Source organism: Anopheles maculipalpis, chromosome 2RL (assembly GCF_943734695.1).
Source record: "Anopheles maculipalpis chromosome 2RL, idAnoMacuDA_375_x, whole genome shotgun sequence".
Taxonomy (NCBI): domain Eukaryota; kingdom Metazoa; phylum Arthropoda; class Insecta; order Diptera; family Culicidae; genus Anopheles; species Anopheles maculipalpis.
Genome location: NC_064871.1, coordinates 1,918,539 through 1,942,588, shown reverse-complemented (window position 1 = coordinate 1,942,588; position 24,050 = coordinate 1,918,539). Strand labels below are relative to the sequence as shown.

The 24,050-nt window shown below is 45.5% G+C and overlaps 4 protein-coding genes across 4 annotated transcripts in view; 3 read left to right on the top strand and 1 right to left on the bottom strand.

Annotated features, from left to right (window-relative positions):
• The window catches only part of LOC126559372 (DNA-directed RNA polymerase II subunit Rpb4), a 254,757-nt gene that overhangs the window by 9,925 nt on the left and 220,782 nt on the right, over positions 1-24,050 (top strand). The window lies entirely within an intron of this gene.
• Positions 1-24,050, top strand: part of LOC126558456 (glycerophosphodiester phosphodiesterase 1) — a 357,972-nt gene that overhangs the window by 142,976 nt on the left and 190,946 nt on the right. The gene's annotated exons all lie outside the window — the stretch shown is intronic.
• Positions 18,100-24,050, top strand: part of LOC126558618 (protein sidekick-1-like) — a 46,597-nt gene continuing 40,646 nt past the window's right edge. Inside the window, exon 1 of the mRNA XM_050214662.1 lies at positions 18,100-18,172. Within this exon, the coding sequence (XP_050070619.1) occupies positions 18,112-18,172 (61 nt within the window). The 5' untranslated portion in view covers positions 18,100-18,111. The remainder of the gene's footprint in view (positions 18,173-24,050) is intronic.
• LOC126557846 (putative serine protease K12H4.7) lies at positions 18,680-20,668 on the bottom strand. Its single transcript, XM_050213750.1, has 7 exons — positions 20,393-20,668; positions 20,141-20,322; positions 19,833-20,068; positions 19,336-19,752; positions 19,136-19,268; positions 18,898-19,067; positions 18,680-18,818 (listed from the first exon to the last, which is right to left on the bottom strand). Exons 1-7 carry the CDS (start codon positions 20,633-20,635, stop codon positions 18,712-18,714), a joined length of 1,488 nt encoding a protein of 495 aa, XP_050069707.1. The 5' UTR covers positions 20,636-20,668; the 3' UTR covers positions 18,680-18,711.

Here is a 24,050-nt window from a genome sequence, read left to right as displayed (position 1 = left end):
TTACGCAATGGCGAAACACTTCTAGTGCGAGATCGAGTGAGAGCAAAAGAACTGCCACCGGAGGAGGTTCCTTCCGGCTAACTTTACTCTTTCAACTCTTCCAAAGTGCCTCTAGTTTACATCGGTGAAGGAGAAGCGAATGGATTTTACTCTAGCGAAAGGAATTACGCTTCGTGCGTTACCGGCCAGCTGGACCAGCTGAACCTTCCATGGCGCTGAGCTAGTGTGAACGCTTAGTTTGTTGACGCTAGATCCTATCCCTTGGGCCAACGGACGAGTGTTGCAACGTCCGGAAAAAGGTGTAATAGAGCATCCTCCTATTTATCACCAAGCAATGACCAACATGAAGCAGCGCTTTGGAGAAAAGGTTTTGTTTTTTGGGGACACTTTGCCACTAGCTAGCCACTTCTCCTCGATTGAGGAGGATTGGGGATGAGTTATTAACCCTGCTGAGTTATTGGGTATGGTCAACAGAAATAACAAATGATGTTATCAAAAGCACTTACTATAGCCCAAAAGAAAGAACGAAACGGCTCACTCACTTCTTCAGAATCGTTTGTGTACACGGCAATAAGAAGATTGGCCAAGGTCGATGACTAGGAATTATTCATGCCCATGTCCTAGTTTTCCATCCCATCTGCTGCTGCTCGTTCAGAAGCGAAAGAAAAATCAACATTCCATCCGGTTTAACTTTGTGACCCTCAAAAGGTATGTCCACTGCCCCAACCATGCAGTTCCCAAAACATTAGCCGTAATTAGCTTGATTGAAGTCGGTTGGTTGAACTGGAACAGTAAAACTGTTCCGTTTCTGCTGCAACACGAAAGATGTCGGAAAAACACAACATACATATTTTCCCATAAATTATTGCGGACATGCGGACGATGCCGGCCGATCCCTGGGATGCAGTTGTCGACAGCACATGCTACAGCAGATGCAGACGAACGCACGCACGCATCATCGTTGTGACATCGTCACCGATCGCTAATGAAAATTGTTTCCATCAAACGCACATCGACCGGATGATGACACCGAGCTCGTAATTGTCCGGGCCCTCTCGAGTGCGACTGATGGCCAATGTTTTCCGGCACATTCCGCCAAAGTGTTGGCAAAACAGAAACACGCGCCCTCTGGTGGTGCGAGCGAACAAAAGTTTAATTGAATTAAATTGATTTAAAATTAAACATAAATTTTCGCTCTCTACGCTTTCACCGGAACACACACACACGAGGGGGTTTGTCTATTTACTCACATGTGTCTGTGTGCCGGTTTTTGTTGGGGAATGTCCAGAGTGTTGGTACGTCTGGGTCAGATGGTGATAGCCAGACATATTACCGGTTACCGGAATGGACTCTTTCGTCCAAAGCACCCGCGTCCGCCCTACCGATGCCATTTATTCCGAGGACGGACGTCCATGGAAATGACATTTTCAGGAACAGTATCCGAAATTTCACGTCCATATCATAGGACTGACCGGTGTGTGCCGGTGCCGGTGCCAGTTTGCAGTGCTAGTGCTGGTCCTTATGGGGACGATCCTCATCACCCAAAAAGCGAATGGCAGCTGGCGAACAACGATGACACAAACGCATGCCACATAACTCTCGCTTCTCTCTCTCCTACCGGGAAGAGGGATTGGTGAAAGAGGAAAACCGGAAGAACGGACGAAGCGGGTCACACATTCTGTCGTTGGCATAAGGTTCGGTTCGGATTCCCTTTTTTCCTTCTCCCCAAAGCACAGCCAATGCCAGCCCCACGCCGTGAATACCTATACGTCATCGGAGCAAATCATCAGTCATAGGTGGACGGGACGGGCCACTCTATGCGGACGATTGCGGGCATGAGCACCAACGACCTATGCCTACGACATGGTGATGAATTCTCTTTAATGCCCTCCGCAAACAAGCTGCCTCATTTTCGGAACGTCCCGTAGGGCGAAGGACTCCGGCGACCAGGTGAAACGCACGTGTACCGAAAGAGAATTCGTGATGCGATCCATCCAACCTCTATTTGTGTGTTTGAGTGTGTGTGTGTGTGTGTGTTTGGATGTGTGTCTATTTGAGTTTGAATCATTCTCCCTTACTCCAATTTTCTTCTCCAGCAATACCCGGTGATAAATATTGAGCATTCTGGGGGGGGGGGGGGGGGGGGGGAGGGGGGGGGTTCGACTGGGACGTTGGCAGCTATTAGGCCCAAAATATTATCCACGAGTGAGATAAAAATAGAAACACACTAGCATAATAAGTCATCTTTTTGTCCGTAGTGTTCGCTCGCTGCAGGAAAACGATGCTCACGGTAGACAATATTCGAATCACGTTGACAGTTGAACAATGTTCTTCCATTTCCCCGTACTCAACCTCCCTAATGTCTGCTTGTGTCTACGCGCGCGTGCATTATTTAACTATCTAGCATTGAATTCTCATTTTACAAAAATAGTTTACACGGTCAAATTTTATCCCACGCAAAAATGACATGAATTCTGAATAGAAAATTAATCACACCATTAGCACACTTTTCATGCTGATTACAGGATAACTGATTATCATACGCTCAAACTTTAATTTCATCCACAATTTGTTCAGCAGTCGTAGTCGGAAGGGAAAACCACTTCAAAGCCTAACCTTTTCGCCCGAAAATGTGTAATCGATCAACCCTAAGACTAGAGCAGAGATGAGAGCATGAGGGAGACCGAGGGAAGAAAAAAACAGGGGTATAGTAATGCAGTGGTAAAATTTTAATTGCATCACATAGATCACGTATACAGTGGCTGTGTGGTGTTGTTGCACATCATGCATGCACAGAGCTTAAAACATTTCGAACAACTTAACCAACCATCCACCAAACGGAACCCCAACGCGCGCTTATGACCGGCGAATGCCTTTGATCCTAAACTTTGTCCCCACTCTTCGCTCTCTGCTCTGCCATCCACCCCAAACCATCCATGGTAGGAAGAATTCAATTCCTTTCCAAAAACTAAACACACACACAAGCAGGGTGGCTGGCTAGCTGATGCGCTTTCGATTCGCGTGTGACAGGACCAGACAGGGAGAGGTCGTACGCTGATAACCACTGGACGATGGTCCCCGGGGTGGACATTTGGTTGGAAACAGATCGAATACTTGCAAGTGTTGTCGCAAAAAAAACAACTTTAGTATTTAAAAACACATTACCGGAGATTTTTGTAAAAGACATTTGGAGAAAAAAGAGCAATGAGTACGATTAAATTTTTTTTTTTTGTGAAATATATTTCAGTGGCGAAGAGAAAATATGTGTTGTGTTGCCTTTTCAAATGTAGCAATCAAATTTGGCGCTAGTTTCCTCCTATTGAAACCCCTGGTAGTAACAGGAGCGCATCCATTCGAGGAGGTAATTGGCATTGGCATTGTGCTGCAGTTTCAAATTTTATGCCCAAAAATATGCTATCCATTTTAGAGCCAATAAATCAAATAACTCGGGGACCTCAAACATCTGCTTAGTACCCCAAACCCAACTTAAGGAACGGAAACATCTGCTAAACCGCCTCTGCGGTTTGACTTTGCCTGAAAGATATTCCTGTTGCTGGCGTGAACAAACCAGACGCAAGCATGCGCCGTTGAAGAACCGATCAAGCAAAGGAATAGCAGTTGCTTGTCACGTCGTCAGATCTTCTGGGATCAGACGAAGAGGCTTCGAGAGGGCCTTTTCTCCACGAGCAATATACAGGATGTGGGCCCGTAAAGTACGTATGCATTTCGTGATTCTGCGTCTCAGACAGAACCTCCGGCTAACAGATTTTCAATCAATTCGTCGCACTGATCTCCCCCACAGTCCTGACACAGCCACGCCTCGCATACCAAAGTCAACAGTTTCTTAAGCTTAAAATACTACTACTGTTAAGCTCATAGCGATACCTAATTTGAGCGAAAAATCCAGCCGTTTGTTCCAAAAGTTTGTTCCAAATCACTGAACTGCAATATTTAATTCTTTAATGTTAGTTTTTATTGTTAGGTTAACTGTCTGAAAATTAAAGCGTCCACCTAACAAGCTCGAGCAGAACCACCGTGTGGCTGTTTGATGATGCGCGCGCGTACGTGAGCATTGAACCGTGGCACTAAATTAGTGCATGCTCGGTACGTGTCCACCTAGCTAGACAACACCGTTTGGCATTATACGGTTTCGCTACGGTTCGGTTCGTTCGCGTTGTCGATGCTTTCATGTGGTTTTCCAAACAATACGTGCAAACCTCTTTCTCACTCTCTCTCTTGGGCAGGCGAAGCAGTGGAAAAATGCGCCACGTGCAACCATTTTCGCGGACGTACTTTCAGCAGCAGCAGTAGCTGATTCGGGTTGGCCACATACAACCGAAAGAATTTCCATGCTTGTTACGGTATTGTTACGGCCCGACCAAAAATCACTCCGTTTAGCTGAGGGAGAATAATAAAAGCGTGTTTTCTTAAATACCTCAGCCTCGCCGGTCATTGCACTGGTTGATTATTTTTTAAATACTCTTTCTCTCCCTCTCACTCTCGTTCTATTGCTTGCTCTCTCGGACGCTTTATTTTTGCGGTCCATTAAATCCCTCTCGGTCTCGGTGGACCGTTTATTAACGGAGATCTTTTCGGACACAAGCGTACCAATTCTTCATGGCTGGTGCGAAACGATGCATTTTGCCTACACAGCACACAGCAGCTAGAGCGGCAGCAGCTGGCCTTGTAAAACTGGCCACCCGTTCCACCCCATTAGCCGTTCCACCGTTCGCGTGGGAATGGCTTTTTCTAGGAAAGCTTTTCACACCAGCCCATCCGAATGCTTGCAGCCGCCGGATGGAAATGATGGTGCAGCATGAAATTGATAATCATGATAAATGGGGATTAAGCTTGCAGGCTCTGTGCAGTGGCGCCATTTAACGCGTAGCGTTGTGGTAAGTGAGTGAGAGAGAGAGAGAGCGGAGTGGAAGAGACAGCAGCAGCTTAGATGATCCTTCCCTGAGCCTTGTACGGCAGTAAATAAAATCTTAAATCCGGCCTCATGTACTGAACGGTCGTCTTGCATGTTTGGAGTACTCGGCACCACACACGGAACACACGGTTCTATTTTTGTGGCCATTTTCCTCGGATGGTGGCAGAGGTGCAAAACAATGGAGGTCCGTGGTTTTGCATCTTAAGTTGTCCACTTACGAACGATTTTCTAACACGACGTCATCGTACTATCGGGCTCTAATCGGTAGTAATCAGTTAAGTGCTGTGGATTTATTAACCTTATCCGTGCAATCTCGATCAAGCACGTTTGTAGCAACATGTAGGAAAATCTGAAACATACAAAAAATGGGAAATGTTCAATAAATTGCTAGATTAAGAAGTCTCCTACTCACACGCACACGCACACACACACTTGTCTGAAGAAACATTGTGAGAAGGTGTGTTGTTCCGATTGCTTTAAGTGCAACTTTTTCACTGTCCCACTCGGAACCGGATAGGCAAACGATCCGACAGAGGGCCTCTGTGTCGATTATTCGATAAATTTTCTTCAACAAAAAACCCCTTCCCTTCGACAGGCCGGACTTGGTGTCTCTTGATCCTTTTTTTCCCTGATAAGAAGGATCGAATATTCTATTCCAAATGCAATCACCGATGGCCACCGAATACCAAATGAGCCATGGTGCAATATATTCGCATTTCACCAGCCATTAAAAACTTCTTGTTCCCAGGATGGGAAAAAATAGTCAAGCCCGACTCCCTACCCGCTAAGAACTGTTCGTTCTGAGTTCGTATTGTTCTTGTGCTGGCTTCTTCTTCAATGCTCTCACAGTAAAGGTAAGGTGAAGAAACTAAAACTTTTTGCATGAAAATTGAACTCATTTTGAAGCCGCGAGACCGTGCGATACCGTAAGACTTGAGCGATACTGAGGAACAGAACAGGAACTACACCTTAGCAAAAAAAAAAGGGGTTGGAAATTGAATATCTTGCTCTCCCGGAGTACGTAAGAGAAATGGATATTCGTATCACCTGATCGTACGCTCGCCACAACCGCCGTCTTTCGTTTTCAAACCCCACAACAAGAAAGGAAACGCGTGGTTCTTCCCCTTTCTTTCTTTTTTTGTTATCCCAAAAGCTGGCAGGAAAATCGCCAAGACATTTCCAAGAAGAGGCAGGCAGGCAGGCTAAAAAAGCAGTTCTTTCGCAAACGGTTCTAACAATTTCTTCACCACTGATGCTGCCGCGTCACACCAAACGCAGAGCAGAAAGAATCAAAGGATGGGGGAAAAAATTATGCCGGAAGTTCGAGTAAATATATGACCATTCTGGCACGTCGTCGTCGTCGTGTTCGTTCGCTTTTTCCAAACACACATAAAAGAAAAATACTTCGCACTAGCAAAAGGGGGAGCAGGAAAATCTAGATGAATGCTTACCATTTTCTCACCATACTCTGTGTTTTTCTCTCCCTCCGAAGCGAATTTTCACCCGCTCCATTCAACCACCTCCCTCCCCCACAGCTCGTATGCATCAAAAGAAAATCCTTCCTATTTATTATGTCAACTTGTACAGTGAATACGAAATTAGTTCTCGTGTGTCGGGCTTTTGCCAGGCTCGGAAAAAAAATCGTATGAGCTCCATTTTCCCAATGCTCCGTTCAATACAATTCTTCGCTTTATTTTGGCCCCAGCAGCAAAACACACATATCGATTGTGAGGTCCCGCAGCGTGCGTGTGTGTGTGTGTGCGATGGCCACGTGCAGATATAATGTGGGGATGATTGGAAAAGCATATCATTTATCCTTTAATTGACCTGTGGCATCCGCGGGTTGAAAGATGTGTTTGAATCTTAACCGGAATTATGTATCGGATTAAGCGTCAAGCGCGTACGAAACGAACACATATCCGGCTTAAACGAAAGGCTCTTAGCTGCAGGAAATTGATTCCCACCGATTTCTTTGTCCAAAACCCCAACAATTGAAACTGGAAATACACATCAAAAGGACAGAAGCCCGACGTCGCATCGTGAAGCTTTAAAATGCGCTATCGAAATTCCAAATTTCAATTTCGACTAAAGAACAACTCAATATTGATTACCCGATTGTTCCTGTGTGTCTCTCTCTCTCTCTCTCTCTCTCTCTCTCTCTCTCTCTCTCTCTCTCTCTCTCTCTCTCTCTCTCTCTCTCTGATTCCGATCACGGAATGGAAAATTGCCTCCACACTTCTTCTACACTCAATTGTGCGCTGCGTGAAGAACAACTGCTCATTTTATTTTGTTTTTAATTTATTGTTACGGCTTCAGCCACATTTGCCAGAAAACGGCTCATTTTGCTGGTGAAATTAAACCAATATTTTCATTCATTGCTGACTGGCAAGAAATGGTTGGCCATCGCCACGAAAAGCGCCACACAAGAAACGCATGCCATATTGGAATGGAATTAATTAAACGCACAACACAACATGCAAATTAGCCAGTAACGCGCTCCGGCGGATAAAAGAGCACACCGTACATGAGTTTGCTGTACGTTGAGCCATCTCTTCAACGCCGTCAGACAATTCATTCGGAATTGACCAATCAAAATTGGATGCAAAAAGCAAACTACAAAAAAGTACATAAAACAGAGGACGAGTTTTTTGTGTTAAGCCTTTTTTTCCGGCCGGATAAAATCTTCCAACAAAATAGGGAACACGTGGTCCATTTAAACAGCACACGCACACACACACAGGGGTTACATGTAAATGCTGTTAAAGCATCACATTCGTGTCACCTGAGGTTGTGATTGTTGTTGCTGTCGATTCTCTCGTTCGGACCCCTTTACAGATGCGATTTCCACGTCCAGCAAAGCGAGCGTGGAACAGTGGAAGAGAATTTCATTAAGAGTGCTGTTGTAAAATTGCACGTTTTTGTTCTTGCCGGACGGTGTCAAATGCTTTCAATGCTTGATTGTTGTGCAAACGCACGAGAGAAACAACAGGACGCAAAACGCTTCTGCCATATTCATCCGCAAACAATGTATATTCTTCCCGTAACACTAGCAAACGCGTCGCGGCACTTTACGTGCGTTTTGCATGCGATTGAGTGCATTAACCATTGCATCCTTTGATGCACCGGAACATTGTCCAACGGGTGTGCTGGCTGTGTTCAATGGCAGCGTTCGTTACACTAGCCACGTGGCGAGCGAACGTGCGAGAGCATTGTTCATTTCGCGTTTGAAGCCATTGAAGGTTGGTAATTGTTATTATGTTTCCTGCAACGCTACAAACTACCGTAAAAACCATCAGCTTCCTGAACCGAGGATCAAACACACTATGAAAAGTGTGATGATCGTGCAAAACTAAAACTTATTTCCTTCCTATAAACGGCAGTAAGGGACTGTGCGCTGAAGAGTGAGAAGATATGCAATTCGCACTACACCATTCACGGTGTAGTGTGGTGATGTAGCAACATCAATAAACTTGTAGTAAATTCCTCGCTATAATTTTTAAACTGCTGTATTATAATTTGTAAGAAAGCTTATTTTTCAAGCATTGATTCGTCTTCTAAAGCCTTCTCAGCTATTCGTTTTTTCGTTTATTTAGACTGCATCTGCATCCTTAACTTCCCATATTGAACCGATTCTTTTGTGACGTTCTAACATTTTTTTTTATCACAGTTCGAAATATTACATTCACCTCGAGCACTGAGAAAAAAATCATTATTAGCGCATCAATTGTCCTTTCCTTCCACCTTGCTTTTATCAGCTGACAGCTGCAGAGACGATAAATTGTTCGATCCTTCTTTTGCGAGCCTTCCAGTCCCGGGCTACCGATAAGCAGTAAAACTCATTCTATAATCGTTCATAGCAGGTGCCTCCTATAAACCCGTGGCGTACGGAAAACCATGACCGGACATGAGCGGAATGTGTCGTTATTAATACTTAAACTTTATCTCGATCGACATATTTGACCGCACCGGACCAGACACTGCCTCTCTGGTAACGTTTCTTTTTGCAAATTTGTACCCTTTCGTTCGAATTCGGCCGGCTGGCTCCAAGTTGAGAAAAGAATTGGCAGCGAATCTAGCCCAGTTTCACACCATTAAAAGCACTTAGTCAAAATCAATTGAGCAGTGTACTTTGCCCCACCGAAGTGGCTCTTTATCATTTTGTCGGAAAATTAATTGAAACTATAGATCACTAGCTCGGGCAGGCCCTGGTTCGGAACCCCCCCCCCCCCCCCACCCGGGTTGGCCACAACCACATATCGGTTAGAATGCCAAAGACTCTGCTACCCCTTCCCGGCACCCTCGCATGTAATCGCCAACAGGTTGTGTGGCCTCTACCGGATGACCTCTCGTTATCGATGTTATCGCTTCCCGAGCATCGATCGATCCGTACGTACGAACGTCATTTCACATCTGCAGACACTGCTTAATCTCTCCAAGCTTGCCAAGCTGCATGCCCTTCTCCTTTAACGGGGAATTGTGATGCATTTTTTTTTTCTCGGCCAGTTGGGTTCGACAAATTTATGAGCCTTCGTATGAACTTCATAATCGATGCCTCTTTCCCTTGCATAATACATCTCCAGCGTTCCGTTTAGCATCCGAAAGCAAAGCGCATACGCACCCCTTCTGGTAACATCTCGTCATCAAATGGGTCGATCTTTAAAAAAGGGACGCTTTCTAATGAAAAACGTTCTACCCGGATGCCAAAACAGAAACAGACATTCCTTCGATAAGCGGATGAGAGATTTCCGAGACCAACCCCAATCCTTCCGCACCGTGTGCTGTTGCTGTGTTCGTTTGATTCGGTTTTGTTATTTTTCCTCCTTCAAGCTCTGCAAACTGATGAAGAGAGTTGTTGTGGTTTAAGCTGAGGGTGAAGTTTTGTTCCCGTTTTTTTTTTTTTTGCTGCTGCGTTTAAACCTCTCTCACGAACAAAACATGAAACTTTTAGGCTGGGATTGGGATATATATATAAAAAAAAATTATGGCAAATAATTAAAAATTTATAGCACCACAACGGACAGCTTGCCGGACCGCGTTGTTTATAAGGCTGAAGGGAAAATACTTCACATTCCGGGATTTTATTTTAAATCGTTCTTTTTTTTTTGCTCCTTCCTTATTGGCCCTTCAAAGCACAACAATCTTCGAGTTTCAACCCCTGTTGCCACCCGGTGATACTTAACCTTCGCCAGCTCGAAAAGCTTCAAACGACCGTTGCCGTACGAGGAATCGTATTGTTATTTCTTTTATTTTTAACTCCAAGAATGCAGCTTTCTGATTTGGTGAAGTAAACAAATTCAGGCATTTAGCGTTCTTGTGTCTCTCGAGAGGTCAGCTAGCTTTGCTGACCAGTGTAATGAAGTTAGTTCACGACCGGTACGACCGAAAGCAGAGCAGTCAAAGTTTTGGGAACTGTTCCCTGTTTGGCTGATACCGTGGCAGCGGGAAAAGGAAAACAAAACGTCTCAAGATGTCCATTTCTGTTCTCGATGAAGCTTCCCGGAAGCTAATCCGTACAAGGCGCAAATTTTTTTTTCTTCACCCCCACTACGACTCAGGAAAATCCAGTCTCACTCGATCCAGTTTTCCGTAGAAACGATTCCACAGTTTTGAAGAGGAAATGCGCTAAACAACCAGAACACAAAAGTGACCACGACTTTTCGAGTGCAAAAGTCTTCGGTGGTATTTTTGCGCTGCCAGAAACCGCACAATAGCGACCGCACACCGCGGCCATGCAGCTCAACTTTCTCAGCTTTCGACCAGTTCCGCTGGAGATTGCATTTCTCGACTGCTCTGTTGGAAAATAATTAATGCAAAAAGCCACACTATAGTCGCTTTATCGATAGTTTTGCATGAGACATCATCCGCGCGGGATGAAACTTTTGCCCTGGCATGGGGGCATGGCCACAATAAAAAGCTGACCGTCTCAAGCCGCAAAACTCAAGCGGGGCTGTTTTGCGGCACATTCCGGGTGGCTCATTTCAACCGGTGCCCTGTGTGCCTTCAGCCTTCTTCGCAATCGCAAAGAGAGAACAAGGATAAACAACCCCATTACCATAATCATAATGGAATGTCAAACAACACAAAAGTACCGCACGAGTTCTGCCGTCGAGCCGTCGAGGTCGTGCACGCGCGTCATTGCCAGAAAAGCCTCCCCGCTATTGCCCAGCATTTCCAGGCCCAGATGTTTTAACGCACCGTCAAGCGGTAGGGCGTTGCGTTGCACAAGGACAAGTTTTGTGCCATTTCGTTTCAGTTTCCGGCTTCCGGTGGTTGCTTTCCGTTTGTTCGGCGGTGCGCCTGTAGCAGTAATTCAAAATTTTAATTTATTTCTTAATTAGCGGCCACTTCTAAAATCTGACGACGCATTTGACAGTTTCCCAAAAAATAAAACGGGTCACATGAATTGCAGAGTTGTATTACGAGCATTTAGCGTACGATTTTCATCCCTTTTTTTTGGGAGGGATCCATCCACGTTAGGAAAAACATGCTAGAGGGAAGTGCAAATAACTTGCAAATGTTCTCAATAAACTGCTGCTTAATTGCCTTTTGTGAAGTTAGTTGCATGTTGCATGATTGTAGCAGTGCTAATGCACCAATGGAGTAACACTTTTACTTCGGCTTCCCGGTGGGCTTCCCGCTGGGGTTTTCAAAACTCTTAATAGTACCAACAAAACTCACTAACACCCCATGAAACATGGACTACAAGAGGAGCACAATAATTCTTAGAAGGATTTTTGATGCTTTATACGTGGAAGGACAATACAGGAGCCAGCACACTGCCGTGCAGTGCACTCACCAAACACTAAGCTAGAATGTCATAACAACGGCACCCGGAACGGCACGAATTTTCAAGCTTCTTCCACAATGGCCGTTGAAGTATAGTAGGTCCAATTTGCCGAATTTGTCGAATAATTCGCGTATCGAAATGTCTTATTCTAGGTTAAAAATTACCTTTAGCTTCTAATCTTGAGCTTGCGTTCGGTTTAAACGTTGAGCAAGCTTCAAGATTTGAGGGATCTAGATAGAAATCTGAGGGTTTTTAGTCCATTCATTCAGTGGAACACAATGGTCTGAAGAATTTCACCAAAGCTTGATATATTCTAACTATTTTTGGTTTGTTTTAAGAAGAGTGTAAAATGATTTTCACAATACATGGAAGCTACATAAATTGTGAGGTTCATTAAAAGCCATTGCCATAGATGATAAAGGGTTTCTAATTCCATAAGACGTCTTTCGCCGAGCGGTTTGAGACCAAGAAACAATATTTGAGCTTCGTAAAGTGCATATTGAATGCCTGGTGGCGTACGATGTGAGTGACGATATACAGGGCGTTCGGGATAATTTTGACAGTCACCTAAGGAGAAAGAAAAAAAAAAATTATGGCAAAATTAATCATCGGGGAAATTTTGTTTCATTTTAGAAATAATAGCTTACCATGTATGTTATTCATTTTATTCAAAATATCCGCCCTCGGCTTCTATTACGGCCTCCACCCGTCTCCGGAACCGGGAACAAGCCCTGGCGACAGTTTCGCGGGGTAGGGCCGCGAAAACGGACCTGAGCTCCGCCTTGGTGTCGCTGGAGGTTCTGTTGGTGTCCCGTTCCACCGCGCCCCACACGAAATAATCCAGTGTATTAAGTGTAACTTGGTTTGCGGCACCCGTGGCACGTCCGCCGGGCAGTTAGCCAGCCACCGGTTGTTCTGGGTGTTAACCGTGTCGGCGGTTGTCGCGTCCGGCGCGTTTTTTTTATCACGGGATGTTTTTGCTGCTCGTTCCGTACACTTTTAGCTGTCGAATGACGTATTGCTTGTTTTCCTTTGCCAACTCAATCACGAGTTATAAACAAAAATGTAACTGTCAAAATTATCCCGAACGTATTATGGCTATTTAGGCAAAATAACTTGAAGACGATTCCTTTTGGTTTATTCCCGACCAATTGGAATAGGAATGAAACGGAATAAAATATTTTAAACTTTACTTGTGATCTAACTTGCTTTAAGAAAAGTTTTTTTTTTCTGTACATGAGAATTTTTATCAATAAAGCTTAAAGCGTACGTTTTTCAATGGAAGGAGCTTAAATTTAACTCTTGAACAATTTTTAAAATCTTACGTTACAGCCACTAAACCCATTCCAAACATCATGCAACCTGAAGACAGCCTCTTTCAATTCAAGCGTTCATTTACGCATAAAAATGTGTATGAAAAAAGGCAACAATTTAATCTGATACCACTTTTCGGCTGTATCAAAGTGAAATATAAATGAGGACCAAAACCTCCCGCTCGCAAGCACAAAATATTTCACTTGAGCCCGTGTTTAGCGTAAAAATGAATTAAAGCGAAATAGAAAACTTTATCTCTTCAACCACCATCACCACCACCACCACCACATTCAGCTGAGCGTCTTGATCAAATTTCAAAGATAGTAGAACATCCCACACCATCACGAAAACAAACCAACCAACAGACAAAAAAAGACAAAAAAAGCAAGATCACCAGTTTGATGCAGAAAATCTTTTCACTCCGAATCCATCCATCCGACGGCAAGCAAGCAAGAGAAACCCAGAAACGCACGCAAAAACGGTATCTTCATTTGAGAGCATTTGAATGTAACCAGTGAGTAGTAGAATAGTTGTGCTACTGCCACCGCCAGTTTCGACTGCTTTCGTCCTTTCGAAAGTGGAAAAGCAAGGGAAAGCATTTATTTTTCCCTCGCGTCAGAATGCCCAATTTTCTTCTGCTTTCAATCCGATCACGGAAAAATGATGTTTTGAAGTTCTTTTTTTATGGTTTGCGCTTTCTTTTTTGCCACACTTCACTTTTCAATACTGGGAGAGGAAGGGTGAGGTCCAAGCCAAGCAAACCCCAACGGCTGGTGCGAGAGGAAAGTTTGCAAGTGAACCGGGAACCGTACAATTGCGGCATCGGAGAGCCTTCGGGAGAAATGAAGAGGGAAAAGAAACATTCCTAACCGTTTCCTTCTTCGCTGATAAGGGAAAATATCACACCGAAAAGAAACAAGCACCCCCCTTAAAGGATGCTCATTACGGGTTTTTGTATGGCCAGTGAGGAGGGAGCAAAGTAAAGCATTTTCAACACGACTCCACATCGTGACCCACGGAGGACCCCAATCGCTGCCGGATGGTTCGGATCGGAAGCATCGGAAGATTAAAGTGGCAACGATGTAAAAGATGTCTGAGAAACAAGCAAAGGCAAAAATCTCTTTCTCTCTGCCTAAAAAGAGGACAGAGAGAAAAGTAAGAAGATAAAATTTTGGTAGAAAGCGCGCCCAAGAAGTACGTAGCTGAAAAAGGAAAACAAATTTTGAGGACCCAGGCAAGTGGACGCTAAAGTTGCGATAATTTGAGCGATAAAAAAGTATATGCAGTGAGTGAGAGACCCTTTTTTTATGTCCGTAACGGCATTGATGGAAGCAGAAAAAGGCTTGAATTGCTGCTTACGCGTCTCCGTTCCGGTTTGCGCCCTCCAAAAAAAGGGATGGCGTTTGATGATGAGAATAATATCCGTAAAGCGATTGCTCCTCTCGGTATCGTATCGCATCGAATTCAATTAGTGAGCGAGAAACTGTAACGATAGACCCACAAGCCTATCACAAGGACGACCGCATGTATTGGAGACTTGCGACAAATGTCTGTCCTCGGATCTTGATTGGAAAATTGCAAAACAATCGGTCCACCCTAACCACCAAAATAAAATAAAAACGATCGAAACAAGAATGACATTCACGAAATGCTAGCTCAAAATCTTAATTTTGACTTTATCACGGCTGATGACGGCGCAACAAACAAACACATTTTTTTTTTTTTCAAAGACTTGAAAACATCCCACCAGGAATGCCGGAATCCCTAGTACCCACTTACCACGAGAAGCGCTTATCATTAATCTATGTTCAGCCTTCCGAGAAGCACCATTAACTGAGCACTCTTCACAGTTTGTTACACAACACATCACAGTCGAGCCGGCCGGGATGTGTCATCACGCACGCACGGCTGCCTTGAAGCACCATCCGGATGAGCCGTTTCTTCTCCGGCTTGAGTTTGAGTTTGATCCAGCAGTGTCCAGTAAAGTGGGAGCGAAATTGGAGCTCACCGTCCGGGCAAAAAAAGGACATCATCGACAACGACAAAGGACACGGAAGGAAGTGCTCAGCCTTGTGATGAAGCTCGCTCGTGTCAGCTGTGCCCGTGTAGCTGTGGTCATGTTGACTGGCCACACTAGGTGCGGCACAAGCAGAAGGTTCCTGGGAAGGGAGGGCAATCACTGTAAATCTCCTCAAGTGGTCAATGTCAGCTAAATCTCTTCATTCACTACTACCGCAAGCCACTTGTTTCCTGCTTCGTATAAAGCTGCTTCCCATCAGGAGCTTCTCTTGTAGCGTACCGATTAAGGGTGAATAAAATCAACAGATAAATTCTGACTCTCCCCCAGAAAGGTCTCCCCCCAAGGAAGTCGTTGGGAAACACAAAAATACAATCCATCCTCTCCGGTGCGGAAACCGACTACCTGTTTAAGCATTAAATTATAACACAACATTCAAAAATTAATGAACCGCACGGTTATTTTATTTCTCCGCTAATTTCCATGCTTCGGCCTCGCTCCAAGGTGGGAGGCAGAGACCGGTGAAGAGCATGGGACATGGCATGGTGGAACGGTGCAATGATCCAATGGCATCCCCAACCCTACATCTCATCAGCTGGTTCTCAGCGTTCCTCAGAACGGGGATGTTCTTTGCTGGTAGTAGTTGTGTTGGGTAAGCGAAAATCAAACAAACACCACCAACAAACCGTATGAACTGTCCCCACACATTCGAACCGGTTCAACCGGTTCAGGAACAATCACGATTCGAGCCCGTTCGGCTAATCGGGGAAGCAGCTAATAGCAGCTAGCTCGCCCGTTCGGCTACGCAGCACAGGGTCAACCGGTGACGGTGCGCATGTCCGGACCCGAACGCCACGGAACTCACGGTCCGCAGAAGCAGCGGAACGGTGCCGAACAAATGGCCGGAAGGCGCGCGTTTGCCATCGGCGAAGCATTTTTCTGAAACCCGTCAGTTTGGTGAAGATTCTCACGCGAATCAAACCAAATCGGGAATTATGAGCACTTTCGGTGGACCGGTACTGGACACAAAATAAAAATCGTCCCTACACGCGCTCAACCGTGTTGCAAATCGAGTGCAAGTTGTGTGCAAATGAGATAATGTGCGTGTGTGTGTGTGTGTGCTTGTGTGAGAGATAAAACAAATAATACAACAAATGAAACCTAGTGAAGGTGATAATTTACCGATAAAAATAAAAAAAGGAGGTCACCAGTGTGCTAAAGTGATTTCAAAACGACGGCCTAACACAGCGTGAAATCGTGTGCGCGCCCAACAATGTTGCCATGTACGACAAAACATTCCTCGGAACCGGTGTAATTAAGTTAAATAAACCATTGCAGACGTGCTTCGCGCCTGGCCTCCCTCATTCATTCGTTCCTTTACCATTCCTACCGGAAACGTGGAAATAATTTACCGGCGACCGAAAAAGAAAAAGAAAACAGGTGAAAAGGGTGGTGTACGCGACAAAAGGATCTGACAATTTGACACGCGTTTATTTTCCCATTTTCACGCAGCGGTGAGAAGCGAGTGGGCGAAAGAAAAGTGAAATTAAACCGTAATTCCATTTTGCCTTGCTTTGATTCGCCTACCCAGCCCAGCTGACAGCTTTGACGCCGTCTGCTGAACCAGTGTCAACACTGGTGAACGATTAAATTAATTTTTATATTTAGTTTGCGTTGCCTTCTTGGCACCGACCAAGACTAAGTGGATGACCGCGTGCAACGAACGCGTGCTAAGGACGGACGGACGGTTATCGGATTAGGTTACGGTTTACGGTATGACAGTTATTTAGTTGACGAGTTGGACGGTGACACAAAGTGGAAACAAAAAAAAAAAGAAGAAGGGAAGTTTAATCTCACTCACACCACTCGAACCGCGATGATGAACTGAACTGAGGCACCCAGGCACTAAATCTGGCTTCCACCAAAAAACCTCCCGGTTCCGGGTGCAGTGTGCAGCAGCTTGACACGGGACACCAAACGCAAAAAAAAGGAAAATGAAAGCATAACATCAACCCAACTGCATCAATCCATTCCAGACGCTTGACGTGATACATACTAATGATTTAATAATGCGGGCGCGTATGCAAATGAAGGCTGCTGACGATGGCAAATTCTGCCCGGGACATCGGGCTTTCCGTCGTCTTGCGACGGCATCTCGATTGTGCTGCTACGCCTGATGAAAAGCCACTACTCCGCCGGACGATCAGATCTGGGCAGCAAAAACGGCAAACCGTGCACCAAACCCTTCATCATCCGGCGCGTCAATAGAGCGGACAGCGAGTGGGCCTGGCCTTACCGTGCGCGCCTCAAACCCAAACACTGCTGAATCATTTAGTCCATGTGGCAGGCTTAACCGAAACTGGTTCAACAAAAAAAAAATACATCCCTTGACGCTTTGATTTGAAGCGAAGCAAAAATTGCTTTCCCAAACCGACCGCCGTACTGACAAAAAACTGTACTGCCTCTCTGCCGGGTCCTGTGCGTCTAAAAAGTGCGAAATCTCCGACACGCGCGCGTTTGTGTGTGGCGTTCGCGCGGTTAGTGCAGTGAAGTGATTGATGAATAATTTAAAATGTGCTGACTCGGTTCGCCCTCGGTACGGGCGAGGTGGGATCTGGCGGTCCTGGCACTAGCGCTTTGAAGTGGAGATATCATAAATTAATCTACCAACCGAAACGCCGATAGAGGCGTTTGTGTTTGTGGCGTCGTGCAAACCACCAGTCCGGGTGGTCCTAAAAAAGGGTAAAGTGCTAGTGTTCGGAAGGAAAGCAGAGTGTGTGTTATGTGCAGTGTGATGGTGTAAGAATAACGTGCCATTGTTTAACTTGCGGTCAGTTGCAAGACGCTCGTGTAGTTTGCAACATTCAGCACGAGTAACGAAATACTATCCCATCAAAGCGTCTCACCGACCGACGGCTTCTCCGGAGAGTGATTTTAATTCACCTTTTCATCATAATCCTCGTGGTAGTGTGTGTCGAACAACGCACTTTCACCACCAAGGAACAAAGCTTCCCCAACTAGAACTTGCCGACACCGTGCAATAGAGAAAAGAAAATCAACATGGAAACACGAATAGGATTATTAGGATTATTTTTCTATTACTTCGTTGTGATTGCTACGGGTAAGTGAGTTCTCACCGAAACTCCCAATTATCATTCCATATCCAAGATCCGGATTTCGATGGAAAGAATATCAAACAAATTTCCCTCCATTGATTGCTGCTGTACTGGAAAGAGGGCGTTTACATTACGCCCAAACTTATGCCAAGCCAACCCGTAATGAATTACTCTGTCCGTACTAAGAATCTTGTAAACCGTACCTTCTCAACAACCTGATTTCGCTCGAAAAATCAACGCTGCTGACGGCATCTAACCTGTCCGACAGGGGACATTAATGGATGTAACTCAATTATGCATCCCATGGTTACGCTACAGCGTAATTCATCGATGGGAACAAATTCACGGGAACACTGACGGCAAATTCGTGAACATTTAATTTTCAACACTTGAAATTGTTTCTCAAAATGGGAAGTGAAATTTGTTAGAAATTTGTGATATGTACCAAAATTTCTTGGAACTTACGGTAATGTGTTTTTCTGCGTCATACATTTTCAACATGACGCACAAACGCATGAGTGAGTTTAATTAAAAGCACAAAACCTTACGCCAACCACTTCTTAACCAACTCCAGTATCTTCTCCTTTGCTGCACGCATTTCATCCGAATCCTGAGCAGTGATGGAGCTCAAATCGGCACAGTGGGAAGCTCCTACGATAGAAGAAAAATCATTATCCGTGCATCAGTGCAAAGTAGTTTTCAAACACACAAAGAAACAAGCCCCTCTCACCTGGAATTACTACCGCCGGTGACTGATCGTTCAGATCTTGCTGAATTCCCATCGCACGCCAGGGATCGATTTGTCCGTTGGTGAAGAAAACGTTCGTTACCTCCGGATTCCAGCCACCATAGATTACGTTCGTTCGGTCGGCATTGCTTTGCATTCTCGTTTCATCGAAGCTGGGCGAAAGGAAAAATGCTCGTCGTTAGTCTGGATGCGAATGTCTTTCCCTCACACAACCACTTACAATCCATCGTACAGATCGCCACACAGCTTGACGAACAGTTCGACCGGGAAGCTGGAGCCAAAGATTTGTTTGGACGAACCCGAAATCTGATACCATCCGTACTCGGCACAGGTCTGGTACAGCCACTGGCGCACTGTATAGAAATAGCAACATACACATTAATGATCATTTGGCAAAAGTTTTCTTTTGCAATAACCTACTCGAACTCTGAACAGCGCCATGATCCCAGGCGGTATTTTTGTAGAAATCAACCATAGCCTTGTACCCGTAGCTGTTGCAGCCGTTCGTTGTCAGCCCTTGCGTTACGATCCTAGCCAGCGCCTGCATATCGTCCGTAATGGTCGAGTCTTCCACAACCTGACACAGCCGCTCAATATCTCCGGTCGCGTGATATTGGACCACTCCCGCAAACTCGTCCGAAAGACTGCTGAAGAAATTCATCCTATCAAGCGACTTCGAGAGATCCACATCGCTGCAAAGTTTAAACTCTTGGGCGACAAGCGTGTACTCGCCCCGGGCCAACAGTTCTTCCGTTTGCTTAATTGCTCGTTCTACACGATCGGCACAATTCTGACCGCCTACCAGTAGAATGCTTTCGGACACAATTTCCTTGTACTCTGAAAGGGGGAGAAAAAGTTGGAAACATACAAGTTTTGACCGACTAGCTTTTGGCGCTAGTGCTAGCGCAGCATATTACCGGTAAATTCCACCTTGGCAAATACCGGAGCACTTGAGGCCCATGCTCCATTGACGAGGTGGGGATACTTCTGCCGGAACCAGGACACCATCGTCGCGGAGTACGAGCCTCCAATCATGATGACACCTGACTGTTCTGCACCCGGAATCGTCTTGCGCATCTCCACAACAAAGTGTGCTAAATCCGCCAGCGCTTGATCGATGTTCAAATACTTCAGTTTATCTGTACGTGTGTCGCTAAAATTGTAACAAACGAGGTGATAAACCATACTGATGATAAGCCGCACGTTTGAACGAGAGGAGGCTTACACCGTTGGGTGACTTTTGCCGTAGAAACGATGCTCGGTGTAGAACAGATAACCTTTCAGCTCACGCGCCATATCGTAAACGTGCCCACGGGAGATGCTTCCTTCGGAGATTTCCCACTCACCACCGACGTAGACAAACAGTGGTCCACCCGCTTCGTAAAACTCACCATTTTCCATGTAACGCTTTAGGGAAGAAACCAATCACATGTTTATCCACTCGGCAGACGGTCTGCGGTCACTTCGGCTCACTCACCATCGACCAGGTGTTGACATTTTGAGGGTCAAAGTGATCCAAACGCTGCATAATGTACTTCGTCGTCACTGGGCCAGCCTTTGTCGCCGGGGAACCTCCACGAATGGGAGGCTCCCGATGTAGCCGCTCGAATGCGTTTTGAGCACGAAGCACCCGCTGATTCTGTTGCTGCTGCGGTAGCTCCCGGGTCAACACACCCAGGATGCCCACCAAAAGACAAACCAAACCTAGCGCAGCTTTCATCACTTTGCAAGCGTTTAACCGTGGTACCACCGATGCGCCACGCTATCGAACCGCAGTATTTATAGGGCTGCGGTCCGCGGTCCATCTTCACCCAGTGCGCGTAATCTTATCTGTTGGATTTCACGCCCGGCACAGTGATTTAATCCCGCTTTCTATTCTTTGTCCACCTACCAATTCGACCTACCAATCGGTGAATTTATTTGTGTGTCTCTCTCCATTCATCATTATCGAGATCGGGACTCGCGGTGATGGGCGTAACGGATGAGATAGTGCGCTTTTGAGTGGAGATAGCCGGACGTATAACGTCACAAATTACCTGAACGAGCTGATTGTGATTGTGAGTTTATCACCCAACCCGACCCGGTGAACAAGTTTCGAGAGTGAGTAGTTAAAATGGGATGAATAAAACGCAACAGTTGTTTTGTCAACATGCGGCTTTGAAGGGCTAGTTAAACGGTTCCACTGTTTTTGATTTGTCTACTAAAAGCTGTTGTGGGGATTATTATAATTAGTCTTGATCCCGTTGTGTCAGCTACAAAGTTCATCTGTTGTATTACCATATTGTGATAGAAATAACTATTACGTTAGTTTAGGTGCACTTCACACCTAGACCCTTCACACCGAACGAGGATTACAATAGAAATATTTGCATGACGCAACTGCCACTACAAGGGAATTTGGATCCGCTTATTCCACAGTATAAGAACATGTATTTTTAAGTGTAGCGCATAAACAAACCCAATTACAATTCTCAGCCCTACACTCATGCTTTAAAAACACTTTAAAAACATTCCACCCTCATCCGGAACGTCCATCAACAATTGTCATCCTTGTGCCGACATGCCGACAAGCGGTTAGTCGCACGGAAGGAAAATCGTTCATGCTTGCACGAGCATAATAACCATCACCACGTGCTGGCCTGGTCGGAATATCCGGCTCGTTACTCCTATACAATTACCTACACAGACTCGCACAGACTAGCACAGTCCTCAAAATCCTCTCCCAATGAAGTCTAATTATGGAATTAATTCGTTAATTTTCTTATCTCTTTAACGATCTGAAGACATGGCCACGAAATGAGGGGCCGACAAAACATACCACTCGTCGATCCGTTTTCCCCGTTGTCCCCCAATATATAAGAATCTGAAGAATCTGTGGAACTGGCACACATACACGCACTCGCACACACGCAGAGCAAAACGCTTGATTTGCATTGGAAAGCTTTCGCTACGGTGGCACACGACGATAAGACACGACAAACCGAAAAGGCACGCCGGCAGCAGCACAAAAGAAAACCCCATTTGTGAAGCTTCACTGAGTCGTTGGAGTTCCGTTCGCCCTCCTGCATCTCACCCATCTTCCCCTACTGTAGCTTCCGGTAATGGGATAAAAATATTTGCAGATGGGCCTCCGTCAGACCGGCTGGATGTCGTTTTCAAAGCGCTCTCGAATGAAATCGGAAAGGGAGGCCCGTTTTTTGGGGGATTGAATTTTTCACGTGAAAATGCGCACTGTGAAACCAATGTTCGAACCATGGAACCGAAGCCGAAGATGATGTGCGTGCGTGCGTGCATGCACACGGAACGTATTGCCATCTTGCCGTCATGGCGTGTGCAGGCGAAGCCATGCCACTGCGTCAGTATGGTATGGTTCCAGTGGTCGGAAAGAACGGGCCTTTGGAAATGAGAAAGTGAAAACACACAGAAGAACAACGTTATCGTTACATAATGTTTTGCATAAAACATAGCGAGGAACTGGGCCTTTGGGTTTGGGTGTCGTGAAAAGTGCCCGTTTCCCTTGTCAAGCGTAATGCATGCATGAGTGTGTGTTTGACTGTGTTGTGTGTGTGTGTGTGTGTGCCGCTAAGTGATGGCAGACATTCCCGGCCTGCTCTACAACGCCATGCTCCTGCCAGCGGCACGAGGACATGTGGACAAGAGAATCTTTATTTTGGTTTTCAGCCTCCTTGCTCGTGTGGATGATAACGATGACAAAGAGCCAAGCATTTGGAAGGAGAACGCTATCGAGCATTAAAAATGTACTATTCTTGGCGAGAGTGTACGTCACTTTGCTTTCATCCAGGTAGGGAAGTTGGCGAAGGGAAGGGGGAGAGAGAGAAAGAGTGAAGACAGAGAACTCTTCCACCCGGACAAGCAAAGTGACAAAAGCGACAACCCACGACGATTGACATGTTTGGAAGATGGAGACGTTGTGTCATAGCGAATGTGAACGCAATCATTCGCTTTACAACCCGACCGGCACAACCAACCAACCCAACGGGCCTGGGCGGAACATGTTGACAAATGTGAAGCGATTGGAAAAAGCTTTCCTGGTGGTGTGTTTCATTTAGTCTTAAAATATGGATACACAATCAGAGGAAATTGAGCCGAGATTGTGAGCTGCTTACAGAACAGATAGAACGACAGGTGACAACCTCCACTATCCGTGCTGCTTCAATGTTGTTTCATTGCGAGAAATTTAACTAAGTAACCTAAGCTTTCAACGCTACTCTCGCTAGCTACATAATCTCTTATCTTGTGTCATCGTATGTTTGCCTATGAGCTGCTTCCCGAAGGAAGTCGAAGCCCTGTTAAAACCATTGCGTAAATATTGAACAAATTCCTTTGTTATTCCTAGAGGATAATCTTCCCGTAATCACATCCAGCGCTCCGTACTTTCCCTCTCGATGGGCTGTGTCTCTGAACCGGACCAATCTGCCACTCACCGATCAAAGGTTGTTAAGTAAGCAGACAAGCCAACCAGAGGCCCTCCAAACACCCAAAGGAAGGGCTCGTCGAAGCGTTCGTTTGTCTGTCAAAGAATACAGGAAGGTTCTACGGTACATGTAAGAGGTTTATCGATGCTTACCGATGCCACTTGCCCACTAAGCACAGAGACCTTAAGTATGATGTCCCACGAGTATACGAACAAACATACACACGCACACACACTTACTACTTTGACAGCGATCTTCAATGGAACGCTCAAACAAGTTCATGCTTACATGGGATTACGTGTCATCCGTCTCTATGACAAACATCATAAATTGGTCCGTTTAAGATTTGTGTATTTTCAATCGATACACTCGATAAACTCGGGTCCTGTACACACACATTTCCGACAGCTTGCTACATTATTCAAATACCTGTCAGTGTCCGGAGTAGTAACACAACGCTCACACACACACACATACAGACACACTGGAAAGTCACCAGCGACTGGGCGTCTCCATCACCTTTGAACGAAGCTGTTGGAATGAAAATATTCGCTTCTTTGTACATTGATGCGTCCGATCAATACGGCCGTTAGTTAAACAAGCTAGATTTCCTGCGATTCCTGTAGAACCTAATCTTTACCAAGGTCTCCCGACGCTTGTAGCCCTCAATAACCGCCTTATTGCATGCTGACGAGCACT